The sequence below is a fragment of the Chionomys nivalis genome, chromosome 19, assembly GCF_950005125.1.
Source record: "Chionomys nivalis chromosome 19, mChiNiv1.1, whole genome shotgun sequence".
Lineage (NCBI taxonomy): Eukaryota > Metazoa > Chordata > Mammalia > Rodentia > Cricetidae > Chionomys > Chionomys nivalis.
Window position 1 is genome coordinate 29,551,572 of NC_080104.1, and position 20,241 is coordinate 29,571,812.

At 47.7% G+C, this 20,241-nt stretch overlaps 2 protein-coding genes and 1 non-coding gene across 3 annotated transcripts; 1 reads left to right on the plus strand and 2 right to left on the minus strand.

Moving 5' to 3' along the window:
* Positions 1 to 8,422: 8,422 nt before the first annotated feature.
* Positions 8,423 to 8,494, minus strand: Trnae-uuc (transfer RNA glutamic acid (anticodon UUC)). The gene has a single exon. It is a non-coding gene; the product is annotated as a tRNA-Glu (tRNA).
* Positions 8,495 to 9,626: 1,132 nt separating this feature from the next.
* On the minus strand, positions 9,627 to 13,840 carry Ccdc115 (coiled-coil domain containing 115). Its single transcript, XM_057751674.1, has 5 exons — positions 13,640 to 13,840; positions 13,453 to 13,556; positions 13,289 to 13,371; positions 12,213 to 12,344; positions 9,627 to 10,638 (listed from the first exon to the last, which is right to left on the minus strand). Exons 1-5 carry the CDS (start codon positions 13,748 to 13,750, stop codon positions 10,526 to 10,528), a joined length of 543 nt encoding a protein of 180 aa, XP_057607657.1. The 5' UTR covers positions 13,751 to 13,840; the 3' UTR covers positions 9,627 to 10,525.
* A 212-nt stretch (positions 13,841 to 14,052) lies between these two features.
* On the plus strand, positions 14,053 to 19,663 carry Imp4 (IMP U3 small nucleolar ribonucleoprotein 4). The gene is made up of 9 exons (XM_057751673.1): positions 14,053 to 14,322; positions 14,440 to 14,548; positions 16,762 to 16,845; positions 17,548 to 17,657; positions 17,733 to 17,865; positions 17,939 to 18,093; positions 18,174 to 18,268; positions 18,373 to 18,446; positions 18,535 to 19,663. Exons 1-9 carry the CDS (start codon positions 14,320 to 14,322, stop codon positions 18,645 to 18,647), a joined length of 876 nt encoding a protein of 291 aa, XP_057607656.1. The 5' UTR covers positions 14,053 to 14,319; the 3' UTR covers positions 18,648 to 19,663.
* Positions 19,664 to 20,241: the final 578 nt, after the last annotated feature.

Here is a 20,241-nt window from a genome sequence, read left to right on the forward strand (position 1 = left end):
ATGAGGGTCTGGACAACTAAATTGTTCCCCGTTGCTAACTCAAGAGACAACCGGGAGAGAAGCATACGCCTTCAGAGATGTAGATATTTGTTTTTCCATTCTAGCGTAAGCACACCACATTCATTATGTTCATAATGCATTTATCTTGGCAGCCGACCTATTTACTGTTGCTGATTACGTCAACGCTCAGGTCTGCTGCCCAGTTCAAGCTCTGAGTCAGTCCAGGACGGTCCAGTTCAAATTATTTCCCCTTCCCCCAGAGTTACCTTCCAATTGCTTTCACTGTTCTGAGTTGTCACTTAACAGCAACACAGACATTTCTGTGTTTCGTCAGAGGTTCTCAGGGGGTGGAGTGATTGTTTCAGGATGGGTGGGAGATTTTTATGAGAGCATGTTGGATTGTCTTAATTGGACTTTTAGTAGGCAAGAATCTGACCTTCTAAGCTTCAGGAAACACCTTAGGATTAATCTGTTCCATAAAACATTGCCCCACCCCAAATGTCCTAAGGGAGTCCAAGCCAGGGAATGTTTCCAAATGTCTAATGCACAGGCCTGGTTGGCCCCTCCTAGGAATTCCACATAGTCTCATCTGGTAGCACACCTCCTGAGACATTCAGATATTCACACAGTCAGCGTGGTCATGCCACAGAGTAACAGGCAGCAAAACAGCTCCCACAGCAAATTACGGTACAAGCTAGAGTTGCTTGTATTAGAGAGGGAACCGTAAAGAAACTGCCAAGATGGCTGCTCCATTAGAGAGGATTGTATTGTGAACAGGGAGAGAGCAGCCAGAGGCATCTGGAGAAGCAGACTGAAAGAAACAGACTGGACCGGGCCAGAGCTAGCCAAGCAGAGAAGGGAGACTTCCTGGAGAAGCGAGAACTAGCAAGAGGGAGAACAGTACAGGCTCTAAGGAGGATGCCCGTGAGCTGGAGCATGCCTGGGAGCTTGAGGTAGAGGCAGGGGGTGAGAGGGGCCAGGATGCTAGTGTGCGGATTTGAAATATAGGTCATGTACTTGCAAGTAGGTACTGAGGGGGCCTGGAGGTCGGCACGGGCTCTGGTAAGTAGTCCCAGGTTTATGTCAATGGAAAGTCCATGTCCCTCCTGTCAAAGGCAAGGGAAATGATTCCTTCTGGCAGATGGAAAAACTTTGACTCGCAAATTCCTGCTGCGTTCTGGCTTTTATCTATCCAGATATCTTTCTATAGTCCAGCTTGAATTGGGCCAAACGTGTCATTTCTGGATAGACGCACTATCCCTTTGGGGTTTGGAAAACTGGAGTTTCCTTTGGACCTGATACTGCCTGCCCGAGTTAAAAAACAAAACAAAACAAACAAAAAAAAACCTGGATTTAAGAGTCAGTCTCCTGTCTCCTATTGGTATGACCTTTGCTGAATGGTTTAAGCTTAGTAATCCGTTTCCATGACAGCAAAAGGAAGCTGGTATCTTAGTCACTGTTCTATTGCTGTGAAGAGACACCATGACCAACTCTTATAAAGGAAAACTTTTAATTGGGTTGGCTTACAGTTTCAGAGGTTTAATTCATTATCAGCATGTCTGGAACCATGGTGGTGTGCAGGTAGACATGGTGTTGGAGAAGGAGCCGAGAGTTCTACATCCAGATCCACAGGCAGCAGGAACAGAGAGAGAGAGAGAGAGAGAGAGAGAGAGAGAGAGAGAGAGAGAGAGAGAGAGACGTTTTTATTCAGGAAGTCTTACTCATTCTGACAATAGTGCTGTTCATCTGCCATCCCACATACAGGATGCAGGCTGTCCCCCTCCCAGTGCAAGGCCAGCCTATGCTACATAGCTAGGCCCTCACTCAAGAAACTAAAGCCAAACCAGTCTATCTCTACCAGCAAGAGGCACCCGGTGAGTTGTGGGCCAGATCACTTTGCAACTAAGGAAGCAGTGCACACACAATACCTGTCAGGCCAGCATGGCCTGCTGCTCCTACTGTTGAGGATACTAGGGAAGAGGGGAGGCCAAAAATCCAGTCTCCGGAGAGTGAAGGAGCTGAGATTTGGCCTTTAAGTCACACTCCTGAAGTTTGATTTAGAAATGGTACTTGTCACTCACGTCATGGCCATGGAGTGTGGCAGGACAGTAGGGACTAGAGAGTGAAACACTAAGGATCACATGTGAAGATTCCCACTTTTCAGAGGAAGATGAGGTGCCCTTCCTCACCTGGGCTTCATCTAAGGAACAAAGCCTGTGTGAAAACAAGCCCAAGAAACTTACAAAGAGAAGGGTGGGACCACAAAGATCTTCCGGGGACCCACAAGGCCCAGTTCTCCTTGGCTCTGTTCCCTGCTCAATAGCCCACTCTCAAGAATGTGATTTCTTTCTTAATAAACTTCCTCTACCAGGACAGATGAGGCTACACAGAGAAATCCTGTTTTGAAAAAGTGAGTGAAAGGGGCTGGAGAGATGGTTCAGAGGTTAAGAGCACTGATTGCTCTTCCAGAGGGTCTGAGTTCAATTCCCAGCAACCACATGGTGGCTTTTGCAACCATCTATAAAGATATCTGGTGCCCTCTTCTGGTTTGTAGGCATGCATGCAGACAGAACATTGTACACTTAATAAAGAAATCTTAATAATATAATTATATAAGTATAATAACTATATAAATTATTGTATATTATATAATAATTGTTGTATAAATATAATAATAATCTTAATAAATAAATCTTTTCTTAAAAAAGAAAAGAAATACTAAATGAGAGTTGGGAATTGCAGTTCATTTCTGTAATCTCAACATTCTAGAGCCTGAAACATGAAGACTGCTTTGAGTTTGGGGCTAGCCTTGAAACTAGCCTAGTGAGACACTTTCTCAAACAGCAAAAATAAAAAGGTAGGTGAAAATGGTTATATTTTTCATTTATCTACAAATACATATCATTTTCATATACCAATATGTATTAACTAATTATGCTATGGGGCCTCTCTGGCTTGGCTGAATTTGCGATCAGGGATTCAGAGGTGGTGGATGGGTTTTAGAAATAAGCCGGGTCACACTACCAGGAGTAAGTGCCCCTTATTGACCTGGACACCTGATTCATATCTGCTTAGGGACCAGGAAGGTGGGGTCAAAGGAAAAGGTTCCATCTGTCTGAAAACAATGCTTGGTACTCCGGTGGCTGGAAACGAAGCTATGCTTCCATGCTGTCTTCGGTATCCTCAATTCTCACCTGAGAAGGGAAAGGAGAGTTGATTCTGGAGCCAAGTAGAGTGACCATGGCCCAGGAACACAGAAGTAGGCTACCCAAATTCCATGTTCCAATGTGGCAATGGTTTGATGAAGCTTGGCTTTGTTTTTATAGGTGGGACGATATTTTTAATTAAAATATTACAGCATTTCCCCATTCCCTGACCTCCCTCACTCCCTTTCAAATGCATGGCCTCTTTTATTATTATGTGCACACATGTACAAATATATAAATACAACCTGTTGAGTCCATTTAGTGTGTTTTGTGTGTCCAAGATTTCAGGACTGACCACTTTGTATTAAGCGGCCCATTAGGGGGCTCATCCTTGGAATGATTAGTATGACAAGGTATCTCTAAGAGTGCAATATCACACTCATATCACAGCTATCTAGTTAGACTTAAGGCTCACCCAATAAGAAGGAAATTCATGCTTGATACTAGAAACCTAGCCAACTACCCAGGCAGGGCTCCTGAGGCCCTGGATCTTAGAAGAGCATCTACCTCTGCCACTTTAAACTTATCCTTGTTCCCACAGATAAGTGTAGGTACCACCCCTCACCAAAGAAGCCTATCTACAGTAAATGGAGACCGTCACAGAAAACCACAACTCGACGTAATGCAGAGACCCGCTGGTTGTGGGGAGCCAGCCCCAATGGATACATGGACAACAAGGCTCCTGTACCCAAGTTTCAGAGAACATCCTGGAAAAGGGAGAAGGGAGACTGTAAGAGCCACCACCGCCTGGTTCAAATCCAATTCTTTTTTTTTTTTTTTTTTTTTTTTGTTTTTCGAGACAGGGTTTCTCTGTGGTTTTGGAGCCTATCCTGGAACTAGCTCTTGTAGACCAGGCTGGTCTCGAACTCACAGAGATCCACCTGCCTCTGCCTCCCAAGTGCTGGGATTAAAGGCGTGCGCCACCACCGCCCGGCTCAAATCCAATTCTTAAAGCTGGGATGTGTCTCAGTAATAGAGCACTTGCCTAGCATGTGCAAGGCCCTGAGTTTAATGCCCAGAACAACAAGAGGAAAAGAATATTAAAAATAAAAACAAGGAAAAACAAAAATAGGAGCTCAAGAATTCCACCTGAATTTGGGCAGAAGTGGCTCACACCTTTAATCCCAGCACAGGAGGCAGAGGCAGGAGGATCTATCTTTTTGAGTTCAAAGTCAGTCAGTCTGGTCTACAAAGAGAGTTCAGGGGGGCTAGTACATAGGGAAACCCTGTTTTGAACAGCAATTCTACATTGTGCTAACAGAAATTACTATTATTCAAAGGTACCGTGTGTATCTGCTGTCTTCAGCCTTACACCGCTGTTGTTTGAACCTCCAGGATCATGCTGCCAACTCTTTGCCAGGACATTACCTGGTGCTATTGTCTTCTACCACTTCCTTTTTTTTTTTTTTTTTTTTTTGGTTTTTCGAGACAGGGTTACTCTGTGGTTTTGGAGCCTGTCCTAGAACTAGCTCTTGTAGACCAGGCTGGTCTCGAACTCACAGAGATCCGCCTGCCTCTGCCTCCCAAGTGCTGGGATTAAAGGCGTGCACCACCGCTGCCCGGCACTTCCTGTTATTTTAATTTTAATTTTTGTGAGTTCCTGCTGCCATGTCATCAATACGAATTCTTGGCTTCACAAATTTTGTTGTGGTATAGATTATGATTGCACTTAATGAAAGGCTTGATCACATTTTTTTTAGCAGGATGAATGGTTTTAGCAGGATGAATGGTTTTAGCAGGATGAATGGAGTCTCAGTGCGTTGAGCCCTCTGGATCTGTGGCATCGCTTCTGTTTGATGGTCCAGTCCTGATGTCCGCTTCTGGCACCTTCAAGCTGGTCCCCATCACCACACCAGTATCAGATTGATAATGGATGCTGTGACACAAGTCAACAAGTGTTTTCAAGTTTTGAGGTTTTTTTCCTTGTGTGTGAGCTGAAAACTATTATGTGATAAGCATAACATATTCTTCCATCCTTCTGTGTCAGGAGCCATTTCAGGCTTCTCCTTTCTCACATCTCACAGGGCCTTGAAGGAAAAATCTTGAGACAAGAAAACTTAAAGTTAGCCAAAACATTACGTGCTGACCGTGGAGACTCAAGCTCTGAAAAGCACCACAGAGTGTCTTCATGGCTTCCTGCTTATCCCTAACAGTAGGTGTTCTAGCCACTGACCTTGCAACTGCCCTGCTTAGCTACCAAACTGCCCCACTTAGTTGCCTAGCTACCGAGCCCCTCCTTCCCTTCCCCCTTTTCTCAGTTTCCCCTTGACCTAGCTCCTTTCTGAGGAGTATTTAAGACATGAAACTTGCTTCAATAAAGGGGATGCCTTGACAAGGAATACTGCTTGGCGTCCGTTTCTCTCTCCCCCCATGTCTTTCAGATAGTGCCTCTTCAAGACCCTGGAGTAACTTAGGACCTGCTGGGCGGGTCACTTCTGTTGGCACTTTTATCAGCTTCTGCTTTATGTATTCTCATTATAACTATAAGGACTTTCAGTTCTAGGAAAATGAGTTTAAAATCCCATGAGAAATAATCAAAGCTGCATTGGGCAGTGGTGGCACACGCCTTTAATCCCAGCACTTGGGAGGCAGAGGCAGTAAGAACTTTGTGAGTTTGAGACCAGCCTGGTCTACAGTGTGAATTCCAGGACAAGCCAAGAATTCCAGACAGGAAAGACAAGAAAAACAAACAAAAAACAACTGTCTCTAAAAACCAAAAGGAAAAACAAATCAGAGCTGCTACAACACCAAGCCGGCCGCCATTCTTTTGGGCAGACAACACACATTCTCTCCTATGTGCGATTATGTGCTGTGCAAATAAAATGATCGTTTAGTGATGTCCCGGGCACACCGTCTCTTCCTCACTTTGTAATGACTCCACACTGAAAGAGATCATAGATAAAACTAAGGAGTATCTTCCGCTTCCTTTCATGAGGATTGCAGAGGCCGCTTCCTGAGCTCCGGTAGTGATATTTCATTTGTGTTTTAATAAATAAAGCTTGCGTGAAGTTCAGAGAGTAAAACAGCCCCACTGGTCAGCCTTACAGACCAGGCAGTGTTGACACACACACCTTTAATCCCAGTAGCCACACTAGTTTGCCATAAAAACCAGGCAGTAGTGGTGCACGCCTTTAATCCCAGCCCTAGAGAGGAATATAAGATAGGAGGAGACAGCTCTGAGACACAGTTTCATTCTGAGTTTCCTGGAGGCAGGATCGCCATTTCAGACTGAGGTGGAGGTAAGAGCCCGTGGGTGGCTGTTTTGCTTTCCTGACCTTCAGGTGAAACCCCAATTTCTGTCTCTGGGATTTTATTAATCATGTTACAACCTCCAATAACAAAGCATGAATCTTGAAAAACCATCGAGGTTCATTTAATAGACTACTTGGTTGAGACTGAAAGTCTTTTATCTTCCATTCTCTGTTAATATAGTAATCTGAAACGTGGCTAACAAATGAGAACATTATTCTTAAGTAGGGATCTGGGATGTGCTCACAGATATCACCCTCAGTATAGTCAGCAACAAATGCTTTGTGTCTGAGGCCCTAAATGACATCACTTTGCTATGTAATTGTACAAGATATAGGCACAAAACCAAACCCTTAACACTATGATTTTAGTGAAGAGACGGAAATAAGTGTTGTGGGACTTTGCTGCCCTCTAGTGGTTCATCTTTTCAATCACAGACACTGCCTAGAGGCTAATATTAAAGGGGTTTTGGTAACCCACTGTAGGAGCTCCATAGAGAAGCAAACTCAGCTCTGGACTTCCAGGGTTTGAAGGAGTACTAGGGAACATTAACATATAGAGAGTTGATTTTAAGCATTCTTAATAAGCTACTGGGTGAGTATATCTTCATAAATTTGAAATCATTTTGGCAAAATATTGTGAGAATTCTCCCATAGAGTAATGTTGATATAAAGTAATTGATGTGCTCTACAATAACTTTTTAGACCAAATGTTATGTTTTAGAAATGAATTAGTGATTAAATTACCTCTGGAACCCACATTAAGGACAGAGGTGACTCCTGTAAATTGTCCTTTGACATCCATCCACACATGCCCTGTGGCCTGTGCACCTTCATGCACGCACACATACACACAACAAATGTAAGTTAAAAAAAAAAAAAAGAAACTATAACCAAACATGGTGGTCACACTCGCGCCTATTGTCTCCTTCTTGCCCCCCTGAAACTGTCTCCTCCCACCAAGTCCTCTTCCCGGTTCCATGTCCAGTGTTTTCATTTGTCATAACTATGTACCACTGTTTCCTAGGTCCCCCTAGTGCCCCTGCCCTCTATCTTCATCTTCATGTCTCTTTCTCTTTTCCATTGTTACTGATAACCCCTGAGACCAATTAACGCCTCCCATATACATATACATATGGGTGTGGGTCCATCCGCCGGGGCATGGACACAGGTAACCTACTTAACCACATCCTAAGGGAGAGGGACTCGCTCCTCTCAACACCAGGGTGTGTAGACACAGTGGTGGTCGTCTGTCGTCTGAGCCCAGTGCAGTGGTGCATATCTGTAATCAGGAAACAAGGCAGGATAGGGAGTTAAAGGCCGGGCTAGGATACCTACAGGGAACCCGTTTCAGATGAAGAACGTTTGAAGTCAGTCCCATACTGGAGGAAGGAATCACGCCCAGCACACTCAGCTGAGAAGGAAAGAACCCTGGCCGACAGATAAGACAGACAAACCTCATCAAGGAAGACAGTAGTTTGCAGTTGCGGCTCACAGCCCCGCGAGCCCCGCTCATCTTACTTGCTGGAGGATGCAGCGTCTGCCCCTACGGCCACCCCCGCTTTGCTTTCTGCTCAGTCCCCAGAACGCCTCTTTACTAGTTCTACCCCGCATTTCCCTTCTCAAGGCCAGGAGATACGGGAAGGGGTCGACAGAAGGAACTTCCGTATCTACACTCAACAGTGTTATTTTGAAAAATTAAATATTACTTTTAACTTCAATATCTATAGTTTTGTGTTTGGAATGATAATATCTGATATAAGCAGTTACCGCGGGGCAAAATAACTAGTATTGTGATGAAAGGTGAAGTCAGTTCATAGACTGATAAAAAGCCATGCGGGCATTTTCCTGAGCCTTCCGCACTCAACACTACTATCTTGCAACACTACTATCTTGTGAGGTGTTAAGAGCCCCAAAGATGACAAGAAGAGAAGTGAACTACTTTTTCAGGACAAAAATGGCATCTCGTTCCCATACCGGGAGTCGAACCCGGGCCGCCTGGGTGAAAACCAGGAATCCTAACCGCTAGACCATATGGGAGCTGCCGGCAGGTGTCTCTGCTTTGTCTACTATGTTATCTACGTCAGCAGGGACGTTTGCCCAAACTCCACCCCTTAAATTTTTCGGCATCTTACTTCCTGGGGATTCTCCGGCTGTCCCAGTCGTGTGACCGGGAGGATGAAACCTTCCTTCTCTGTGAGTGAAAATGGGGCGGAAGTCAGCAGCTAAGCACTTTGCGGAGCTGTCTTCATTCTGTCCCAGCAGCAGCGGCAGCAGCAACAGTGTCGCGCTTACCGGAGCCTGTCACACTCAGAGACCAACCCCGCAGTAAATACCTTTGTGGGCTCCTTGTAGATTCAGTCCCGTGGACAGTGGCGTGATCAGCGTTCCACGAGATTCCCTCCCGCAGGAAGAATTTAGGGTCATTAAGACTGTGTTCGGTCCTTTTTGCCTGCGGAGATGTCGCTTTATTGACAGTAGAATGTTAAGAAACTCATGGTTTTAATGCTTCCAAAACTCGGAAAGCAAACACTGGTTGAGTTCTTGTAAGGTCCCCCTCCTGGTTTACGCACTCTGCCCTTCTCAAATAAAAACTAAAGGGCTGGGGGCCATGTTCTCTTTAGTCACAATAGCCCCAAGCATACAGAGAATCTGGAAGGGAAGTGCTCGCTTCTCTCACAGGCTTGTAATGTGAAGCTAGTCTTTTTGCTGTTTATCATCAAAAATTGACAACCTGATGAATAATTTTCAGATACTCAGTCAGAAAAATTTACAGCTTGAACTTTGATAGAAAAGCTGGGTGCACAATTCCCTTAACAACCCAGCGAAACCACAGCAATTACGATTCCTTTATTATTGCATTAATACAATCCCAAGTCCAAGAATCATATAGATTCAACTTTCCTTAAAAACTGATTGAAGAGTCTGGAGTGATGGTTCAGTGGTTAAGAGCACTCCCTGGCGGCTCTGCAGGAAGACCCAGGGTTTCCCAGCACCCATGAGGCTGCTCACAACCATCTGTAACTTAAGTTCCAGGAGGTCCATTCCCCTCTTTTTTGAGGGTATAAGGCAACCCACATGGTGCACAGGCTCACACGCTGGCAAAACACTCATAAATAAAATACAATCGACTTAAGAAACCAAAGAACTTGGTGACAGTTACTGTAGCTTTCACTTTCTTTATTCAAGTTTTCTGTAGTTTTACATATTTTTACAATTAAGAAGTAGAAAAACAATATAAGCAAAATCGACAAATTGGGAAGAAATATTTACACCCCATAAACAGTGAACCTCCCTCCCCAACATCAAGTCTCCAGACACTGTTCAAGTTAGCTCAGTAGAAAAGTGCAGCGGGGTACAGTTTCAGACGGAGGAATACAAGTTCAGCAAGCAAAGAGGCTGGACTTCAATCCTATATAAACACAAGTGGGAAGGTCCCTTCAATTCCCCTGAAAGAATGTCAAAGTTTTTTGGTTCTTTTCCTTTCATAATAGAATACTCCCTCCTCCCTGACAGTCTACTCTGGTGTGTGTGGTGTGTGTGTGTGTGTGTGTGCGCACTGTCTTATACTATTTTAAAGAAAAGGTCTGTTGCCCAGGCTAGTCTCTAACTGCAGGGCGTAAGTGATCCTCCTGCCTCAGCCTCTAGAGTTGCTGGGACTAGTAGTCGGCATGCACTAACAAGCCCAGCCAGAGGTATTTCTATTGAATGGCATTGTCCCGATCTGGCCTAAGTTCCCAGACTCCTTTTCTCCCATCACCATGCATGCAGTGTTCCCTTATCCCACTTGGCCCGTGCGAGGTTATTCGCTTGTTCCCTAACTTGTCCACGGGGCGAGAGGCTCTATGAGAACGTGGACCTGGAAGTGGTTTCCTACAAGCCACTTTCGACACTGCTCAGCTTGCCTCAGCAAACTTCAGAACTCAACTTCCTAATTCACAGGGCTGGAAACGACGCAGACTAAGGACATTTTGAAGAGGGGCATAGCTGAGGCAGGGGCTATTATGAAAGAAAGAGTAAGGCAGGGCATCCAAGAAGACTATGCTCAGTGCCTCCGGAAGTAGACTCAGGTCAGGCAGGCCCAGGATCCAACTCCTTCAGTCTTTTCTGGAGGCCCCGGAGCTGCTCCCGACCCCAGGTGATTCGGGTCTGAAGGCTGGCTATATCTGCAGCCAGCTGAAGGCCTGGGGAGAGAAGAAGAATGGTATGACACATGGACCCCCCCCCCCCCCCCGATTCCCCCAGGGACTGTGAGTCTCAGACTGCCCTGGCCTCTAGAGTCTAAACGTTCCAGGTGTGACATCACTTGACCCACACCCTCACCTCCTCAGCACCTCCCCTGTGCATGCCCTCTAAAACAAAGACACCTCTCTGATCTACCATGCTGGCCAGGGATGAGGACCTCACAGACCACAAACCTCACGGTCCCATTTCCTCCGTCCAGCAAACTCCACCACTGCTCTGAGCTGCTCTCCCTCTGCCCTCCCCTTGCACCTGATCCTGAACCACTCTCATCCACCTCTAGGCTGCACCTCCCTCTGCTCTCTACTCCCCGACCTTACCCAGTAGGCCAGGCAGTCCTGTCTTTACCCTCGGGGCAGCGGGACTCTCCCTAACCCTCCAGGGAATGCTTTCTCAAAACTCCTAGATTCTAAGATTCCCCTGTCTGTGAGCCCTATTCTCCAGTGTCTTCTTAGGTACTCCCTGGCCCTCAACTGATCTCACCTCAAGGTGTCTGTGCATCGTTGTCAACAGCCTGGGAAATTAAACATCAGCACTCTACACTGGACTTCCAAACCTCCCTCCAGTGCAGATGCAGGTGCTGAACCACAAGAACTAACACACACAATCGCCACTCAGCTTTCCCTCAGCAGCCGCCTGGAAGCCTGCCCACCACCACAGGTGAAACAGTTCTAGCCTCCCAATGTTCTGAGGTGACGCTTCTTTCCCTCACTCCTGCATCTAAGCTGTTAGCAAACACTGGGAACTTCCACACTCAGAACATGTTCCCACTGTTTACCCCGCTTCCACGGCCTCTACCTACATCCCGTGACTGGCCCATCCTGGCACCTGCTTCCACTCTCTGCTCTCCAGTCTGTCCCCACTCAGAGCATCCCAAGGATTCTTGTTACTCTGTTGGCCCGACTGATTCATCCTGATTCTGCACCCACCCATAGAACCTCACTAAGGTCTGGCTCCCTGGTCCCAGCTCCTGGTATTCCTGCTCCGCCGACTCCATTCCAGCCCTCTGGCCAGCTCTGCCAGATACCCCACCCACTCACCCATCCAGGGCCTCTGCCCTAGTAACTAGACCAGCCTAGATGGTCTCTTTAGCTAGAACATATTTCCTCCAGATCCCTCACAAAGTTCTTCCCTCAGAGAGGCCCTTCCTTCATAAACCAGCTCCCCAGTCCACTCCCTCCCACGTTACTTTTCTCATGACTTTCAGAGCCTGGAACTACAATACAAGTCTATTTGTTTGCCTATCTAGTTACACATTGTCTTTCTCCTTTTCAGGATAAACATTCTGTTTGATCCCTGCTGCTATTATATCCCTTAGCAGTTGGCAAACATGAACCTGGAATGCTGAGAACAGCAGTGGGTGCTTTGGGGGAAAACCCCCAGCAGACGTGCAACACAGTTTGCCAGTGAAAACCCGTAGAGTCCTCCCGCGGGGCTAGCGTACAAGGGCTCCCTATTGATAGCGGGCTGGCTATCAATACAGTACATGGCTACAAAGCCAACAGGGTTCACTTACCATCCCGGAAGCTGGCCTGGGCTTGCCGAAGACTGTGAGGAACCAAGATCCCAAACCAGTTCAAGGGATCTTGAGGGACCACACAGGCCCCTGACTCTTGGGTCTTAGTAGGGCCCTTGCGCCTACGCAGAGCTGGAGAAAGAAAAGTTAAAGACCATACAGTTCTCATGATCACAAAGAACTCATTAATCTAGTCATGGTTCTGGAAAATACTGAAGGTTTGAAAATTCTCCCAGCAAGTAGGGTGGTGGTGGGTACATCTTTAATCCCAGCACTCGGGAGGCAGAGGCAGGAGGATCGCTGTAAATTCAAGGCCAACCTGGTCTACAGAGTAAGTCCTAGGACGGCTAGGGGTTTTACACAGAGAAACCATGTCTTAAAAAACCAAAAAAAAAAAAAAAAAAGATAAAAGAACAAAGAAAAGAAAATTTCCCTCAACCTGTATGTGTGTCTGGGCCTGGAAACAGTACTAGCCTTCCCTTTGTAATCAAGTGACTTGTCTACTGACTCCAGAATAGAGGATTCTGTTTGCTGGTAACTGACCTTGCCCGTTTTCCCTAAATGTTCTGTTTTGGTTTTTTTTTTTGTTGTTGTTTTGTTTTGTTTTGTTTTGTTTCGGGGGGATTTTTCGAGACAGGGTTTCTCCGTAGCTTTTGGTTCCTGTCCTGTCTTGTAGACCAGGCTGGCCTCGAACTCACAGAGATCCACCTGCCTCTGCCTCTCGAGTTTTGGGATTAAAGGCGTGCGCCACCACCACCCGGCTCCCTAAATGTTCTGGAAGACCCTGAAATTCCCCATTCTTTGTCTCAGGAATGATTAACTGGGATTAGAGGTTTATTTCCAAGGAACACATAGATACAGAGAAGCACATTTTCCGTTCAGCTGATGAGACTTCCTTTGACTGCAAAATCTCTCGCACTATAAAACGTACCATCCAGTAACTCCCTATCAAAGTATAAGGAAAAGCTCCTCAAACAGCCCAGGCTCCAGCTTAGACGCGATCCATTAACCAGATCCCGAACTAAGTCATCTAAATGTTCAGTGAGTTTGGGCTGACAGGAGGAAAGAGAACTCACATGCTTCGCTGGGCCCCAATTCCTCAGGGGTCTGGGAGTCAGCTTTGATCACCCTGAAGGTCTGGGGTCCATCCTGGGCCTCGCTGAAGGAGAAGGGAAGATGGATCTCTCTGGCCACAAAGGCCTACGTCCCGCCCACCCAGTCTCCATCGAGGGTGCCTCACCTGGCGCGCACGCAGACCTGAGGCTCCATACGCGAGGCATACTGCAGGGGCCCTACCGACTTGGCGCCCATGGCATAGCGAGCCTTGGCAAGCGAGAGCCAACCCTGGGGGAGGCAGGAGAGACTTGAGACTCGGTTTCCCTCCCTGTGCCCGCCGTCGGTCCCTCCCTCCATTCCCCGTGGTCCACCTCCTCCACCCGGGCGTTCAGCGCCGCCCGTTTCGCCTCTAGCTCCTCCAGGTCGCTGAGCAGCTGCAGGAACATCGAGTCCAGCTCTTCTCGCAGGGCCGAGACCTCCATGGCTCAGCCCTTCTCGGGACACGGAGGAGCTAAGCCACCTCCTTCCAAGCCGCCTAGTCACCGCCCACTTGCACAGCAGCCAATCGGCGTCTGAGATCCGCCTTTAGGGGGCGTTCCTAGTCGTGACCCGGAAGCCAAAGGTGACGATCTCCGGGTGGCCCGCATCAACTGCTAAGGCGCTCCGGGAGCCGGGAACCGGGATATTTCCCGAGTCAGACGGCTATGAAGAGTCGGGCCTTAAGATTAGTCCCAGGAAGCCACCAGCCTAGTTTTCCGCTTCTTCTCTTCGCGAACCGGCTGTTTGATCGCTCAGTGAAGCCGCGGGCAGACTCGTCTCTCTGGGCTGTCTTAAAGCACGTGACATTCCTAATCCAGGGACTTGATTGGCTTCCTGGCTGACCAATACCTTTGCGATGCCCTCCGCCGTTCGCCATCTTAACGTGGGGCACTCCGGACGGCAGCCCATTCGATTGAAGCCTCTCAGCCTTCCTGGTTGAGGGCGGAAGTGAGCGATGCGTGGTGCCAGCGGCGCCTAAAAATCAGAGACTCGTGTGGGAGCGGCGCTCATCATGGTAGGATGTTTGGAGTTCGAGATTTGGCTTGATGGTGGTGGTGGAGGGGGACTCGTGGAGGACTGGGTTGGGGTCCTTGGTGATCGGGAGTGGAAAGCGGCCGTGTCTGTTCTCTAGCTCCGTCGGGAGGCTCGCCTGCGCCGGGAGTACCTGTACCGCAAGGCCCGGGAGGATGCGCAGCGATCGGTTCAGGAGAAGAAAGAGCGAGTCAAGCGTGCTCTTGAAGGTGAGCCCTCCTCCCTAACCTGGCGGGGTACCAGTCCTTGATAGAGCATACTATGCAATGCTGTAAACGCGTTTGAACTTGGCGTGTTTGTGTTAGTGTGGCCGAACATCTTTTCGTTCTTTGCCTGTTAGGTACGACCTCTCAATGGTTTCGGAATGGTCGGTATGGCCATTTGTGCTGCAGTCTCGCATGTTTACAAGTTGGTTGTTACTTTTGCTTACAGAATATCTCGTTTTTTCGAGTTAGAAGTTTAAAACTTTGCCTTGCTTTTATCCACGTTTCCATTTTTGTCCCATTAAATGAAATTCCTCTATCACAGAGCTTAATTAGAAATGTCATATTTATCCCTATTTCATTGGTTCTGTATCCAGGGAGGTTTATGTCTCCTGTCTATTGTTCATCACCCCTGGTACATTTTATGACTATAAAGTATGTATGTGTTACGTGAAGCTTGTTTGAGTTAGGAAGCATAATGTCAGGGCCAGGATTGTACCTCAGTTGTTAGACTGCCTGCCTAACATGGTACCAGCCTAACTAAACTGGGCCTAGTAGCCTATGCCTGTAATCCCGAACTGGGGACATAGAGACAGTGCTTTCTCCGAATGCATGAGTTCCAGATCAGCTTGGCCTGCATGAGCATAGCGCTAAGTGTCTGTGACCCATCTTCAGAACTTTAAAAAAACAAAACAAAACGAGGTGACAGAAAAGATGACTCAAGGGTTAAGAGCACTTACTGCTCTTACAGAGAACCCAAATTCATTTCCCAGGACCCACATGGAGTGGCTCATAACTGCCTCCAACCCCAGCGCCAGGGGATCCAGTATGTTCTGGCCTCAGCAGCCACCCTCACATGTGTTCATGTAAACTCAGACACACAAACACAAAAATATAAAAGGGAAAACAATCACTATATTAACATTTATAGTAATCACTATATTAAATATTGCATTAAAAGAAACCATTTTGTTGTTTTGTTTTGGTTTTGCTGGGTGGTGGTGGTACACACCTTTAATTCCAGCACTAGGGAGGCAGAGGCAGGTGAATTTCTGAGTTCAAGGCCTGCCTGGTCTACACAAAGAAATCCTGTCTCAAAAAAAAGAGAAAGAAACCATTTTTTAAGCTATTATTTGTGCGTACATTATACCTATTTAGTTTTAAGTCTAAAGATTTTAGAGTATATGTGTTTGGCTGCTTTATTTGTTTGGGTGAGAGTGCTCAGTGTTTCTAATTGTTTCTCAGATCCCAAAGGAATGGCTAGACATTCCTTCTTGTGAGTGACTGGGGAATTCTTTTCCTGTGGCAGATGGGGCCTGTTTGTAATCGGTAGCTGGAAGGAGTGCTGTTGCTGTGGTCCTCCCCTCCACCCCCCCATGCTGGAGAGCAGAACTGGGCCTGTGGATGGGATGCTCAAATGTGTTTTATTTTCCAGAGTGGACACATCACAGCTTAGCCCCCGACTACCCCACTTTATCCCCAGAAGAAACCTCTGACCCACAACCAGCATAGGCCACTCACCTTGAAGTATTCTGTGCATCAAGACTAGCAGTGTTCTTTTTATCCTGTTTTGCAGTTATTGTTTTTGGGACAAGGTCTTACTTTGTAGCCTTGGCTGGTCTGTATTCACTATGTAGACCAGGCTAGCCTCAAACTCACAGAGATCCATCTGCCTCTGTCTCCTAAGCCCTGGAATCAAAGGCATGAACCTCCACACCCAGCTTAGTGTCCTTGTGTGAAGACTTTGGGGTCACGATTCTTTCTTCCTACATTAAGAACAGTCTGTTTTTTGTTTGTTTGTTTGTTTTATAATGTTCCTCAGGACCAGAGTCCTGGACCTGCAAACAAAATGCCCATCGTTGAGTTACCAAAACTTCTTTAAATTTTTGTCTGGTTATAAAAATAATACATAAAAAATGAGCTCCTCAGGTGCCATAAGCTGACAGTTAGATGAGAAGTTGGTAGCTAGGTGTGGTGGCATGCCCTGTAATCGCAACAGTTAAAAGCTAAAGCCATGCACATCTCCAGAGCATTTCTCAAATGAAGTAAGTAACATAGCTGGTTTATTGCTTCTCTGGTCCTCTATTTCTGTACTGATTCCATTAAGAAAGAAGTAGAGTGCTTTCCCATCAACTTTGTGCAGGCTAGTAAACCACAGTGTCATATAAATTTATGGGCCCTGCTTGTGTCTCACTCAGCTCCCTGTCTTTTCCTTGCAGAAAACCAGCTGATTCCCTCTGACCTGCGCCGGGAGGCTCTAGCCTTACAGGGGTCCCTGGAGTTCGATGATGCTGGCGGCGAAGGTAGAACTGTGCTGTGCAGCCCTCTTCCACACTGAACCAACTTCTCTGCGCACTGGGCTCCTTGTCCTCTTCAGACACACTGGGCAGTTTCCCACCTGATGGATGAAGTGTCCGGGTGTTTCCGTGCCTGTCCCCCACTTCACTCCTGTTCATCTGTGTGGCATCGCAGGGCTCTCCCTAAATGGGGGCTTTTAGTTTCGTTTACAAAACAGTGAACACAGTAGCTTTCGCTCTTTGCTCACTCCCCCTCACGGGAGCCTCTGCTGGGCAGAGCCCTGTCCTTAGCTTAGCTCACTCCCCTCACAGGAGTTTCTGCTGGGCAGAGCCCTGTCCTTAGCTTAGCTCACTCCCCTCTGGAGCCTCTGCTGGGGCAGAGCCCTGTCCTTAGCTTAGCTCACTCCCCACTGGAGCCTCTGCTGGGGCAGAGCCCTGTCCTCAGCACTGCACCCTCATGTCTCGTCACTGCATTATTTACTAAGCAGGGAAGGAACCACAGAGATTATAGGTATTTGTTGTGAGGAAGGGGAGTCTCCCACCTCTTGTTCTAGCAGTTCAGAACTCTGCCACCACGGAACACTTCCTTGCTCAGCTGTGCTGGGTAACCAAGGGTAGCTGCCCTCCTGGCCACTGGAGGTGCATTTCAGTCAGTGAAGGTTCTCTTGAGCAGGCTCAGCATTTTCTTGTCCCTTGCTGTCCCGACAGGTGTGACCAGCCATGTAGATGATGAATATCGATGGGCTGGGGTTGAGGATCCTAAGATCATGATCACTACCTCCCGAGACCCCAGTTCTCGCCTGAAGATGTTTGCAAAGGTACTAGGGGGTGGGGAGTAGGGGATGCCCACGGTCAGTGGCCCCGATTCTAATTTGACATTGGTCTATGGGCAGGAACTGAAACTGGTGTTCCCAGGTGCCCAGCGCATGAACCGGGGTCGGCATGAGGTTGGAGCGCTGGTGCGGGCTTGCAAAGCCAACGGGGTCACCGACCTGTTGGTTGTCCATGAGCACCGAGGCACACCTGGTAAGGCCTGCCACAGGGGAAGGGAGCTAGGGCTGTTCTCGTGGCAGAGTGTCTGACAGCCTGTACCCTACAGTGGGGCTCATTGTCAGCCATCTGCCCTTCGGTCCTACGGCGTACTTCACACTGTGCAATGTGGTTATGCGGCATGACATCCCTGACCTGGGCACCATGTCAGAGGCCAAGCCTCACCTCATCACTCATGGCTTCACCTCACGGTTGGGCAAGCGGGTAAGTATGGGAGCCTTGGGGTGGGGGTGAGGAGTAAGGATCAGGCCAGCCACTTGTGACTGTCCCTTCCTATGCCCCAGGTGTCTGATATCCTTCGTTACCTATTCCCTGTGCCCAAAGACGACAGCCATCGGGTCATCACCTTTGCAAACCAGGATGACTACATTTCCTTCCGGTGGGTCTCTGGGCTACATCTGGGACCCCATGACGTTCGTAGCCTTTTGGCTGACCCACAGCCCTTCTGAGGCACATCCCTATCTCTGCTTGCTTTCTCCCCAGGCACCATGTCTACAAGAAGACAGACCACCGCAATGTGGAGCTGACTGAGGTTGGGCCTCGGTTTGAGCTGAAGTGTGAGTTTGGAGCTTTAGTTTATGCCTGGGGGAGGTTAAGGAGGGGCTTGGTTGTGCATGGGATGACATCTTTTTCCCCTGACCCTAGTATACATGATTCGCCTGGGCACACTGGAGCAGGAGGCCACGGCAGACGTAGAGTGGCGCTGGCACCCCTATACCAACACTGCCCGCAAGAGGGTCTTCCTGAGTGCTGAGTGACCTGTGAGCTACTGGCCAGTCAGGGTGCGGACTTGGACTTCTGGGGCAGGGACTTGTCACAGACAGATTTACTAATTCCAAGTGGGGGCTGGAAGGATCCAAAATAAACCCTCTGTCGTCATGCTACCCAAGTGCCTCTCACTGGTCACAGTAGGCCTACTCTCTTGTCAGGCCAAATCTGAAAGATGAAGCCCACAGAGTGTCTGTGAGTTGAAGACCTAATGACTGTGGAATGTCCTCAGGGCTCGTTTTATGTGGAGTATAAGCAGCCCCTCTAAGGCTGGGGATGGTACAGACTCCCCACTGGAAAATGAGTGGTTGTTTTGGGAGTTGGGCTCTGTGATCGCTTATCTCAGTGGTTTAGGGTAAGTCTTTTTCACCAGCAGCAAGCTGGCCCCATTCCAGTGCCAGCCTAACTTGTCAGTTTAACAGGGTCCCTCTGCCAAGCAGGTGTATCCTCCCTCTTTCCCAGGAGACATGGTGACACCAACAACCTGCCTGCCCTTCCTCTAACTCTTGCAGATGGGCCTATCCAAGAGCACACGGGGAGGTGCCTCAAGATTCTAAGTCTGTGCCCAAGTCTCTTCCAAGTTATGCCTTCTCTGTACCCACATTTCTGTACATGCCTGAGGACCCTGGGTTTATGTAGAGTGGTTGTCAAGACCCTGCAAATGCACTAGAGTTTACAGAGAGAGCTGTGATGAGATCCATCATGCAGTTAGGAGGAGACCTCTAAGGAAGCGTGTCAGGACAGCATAAAACGTGTCTGCATGGAATCCTGAGAACCGAATTAGTGTGAGATAACAGAAGCCATCTGAATGACATGAGACCCAGTAGAAGAGGAGAAAGGGAGGCATAGGAGCCACGGAGGCCACTGTGTTGGAAAGTCTGGGATGAAACCACCATTACAGCTCATGGATCCAGTTCCTCTGCAAAGCCTTGGGGATTTTGCTTCTTTCTTGGAAGAATGAACCTTTGTGTGTGTGTGTATTGTTGAAATTTTAAAACAAGTAAAATCAAAATTGTGGTGTCCTGTGTTTATTTCTTATAGCTCCCATAGGAATTACTGGGGACCAGGTAATTTAACAGAAATTGTTAGTTTTAGAGTCATGGTGCAAGGTCAGGGTGTTCACTCCCTCCTAAGTCTGTGTGTGTGGGGTGGGGAATCTGTTGCTCTTTTGCTTGTGATGACTGCCAGCAACCCTGGGCATTCCTTGTTGTCGACTGGAGCGCATCAGTGCCAGCCTTTGTCTTCCATGCTTCCTCTGCCTATCAAATTTCTTGAATGCTTCTCTTAGAAGGACCTTTGTCAGAGTGTTTATAGCCCATGATCTGGGATGATCTTATTTACACAATTCTGAACTCAGTTATATTTGCAGAGACCCTTCTTTCTTTTTTCTTTTATTGAATTTTATTGAGCTCTATATTTTTCTCTGCCCCCCTCCCTGCCTCTCCCCTCTCCTGTGGTCCCCATGTTCCCAATTTACTCCGGAGATCTTGTCTTTTTCTACTTTCCATGTAAATTAGATCCATGTATCCTCTCTTAGTGTCCTCATTGTTGTCTAGGTTCTCTGCAATTGTGATTTGTAGGCTG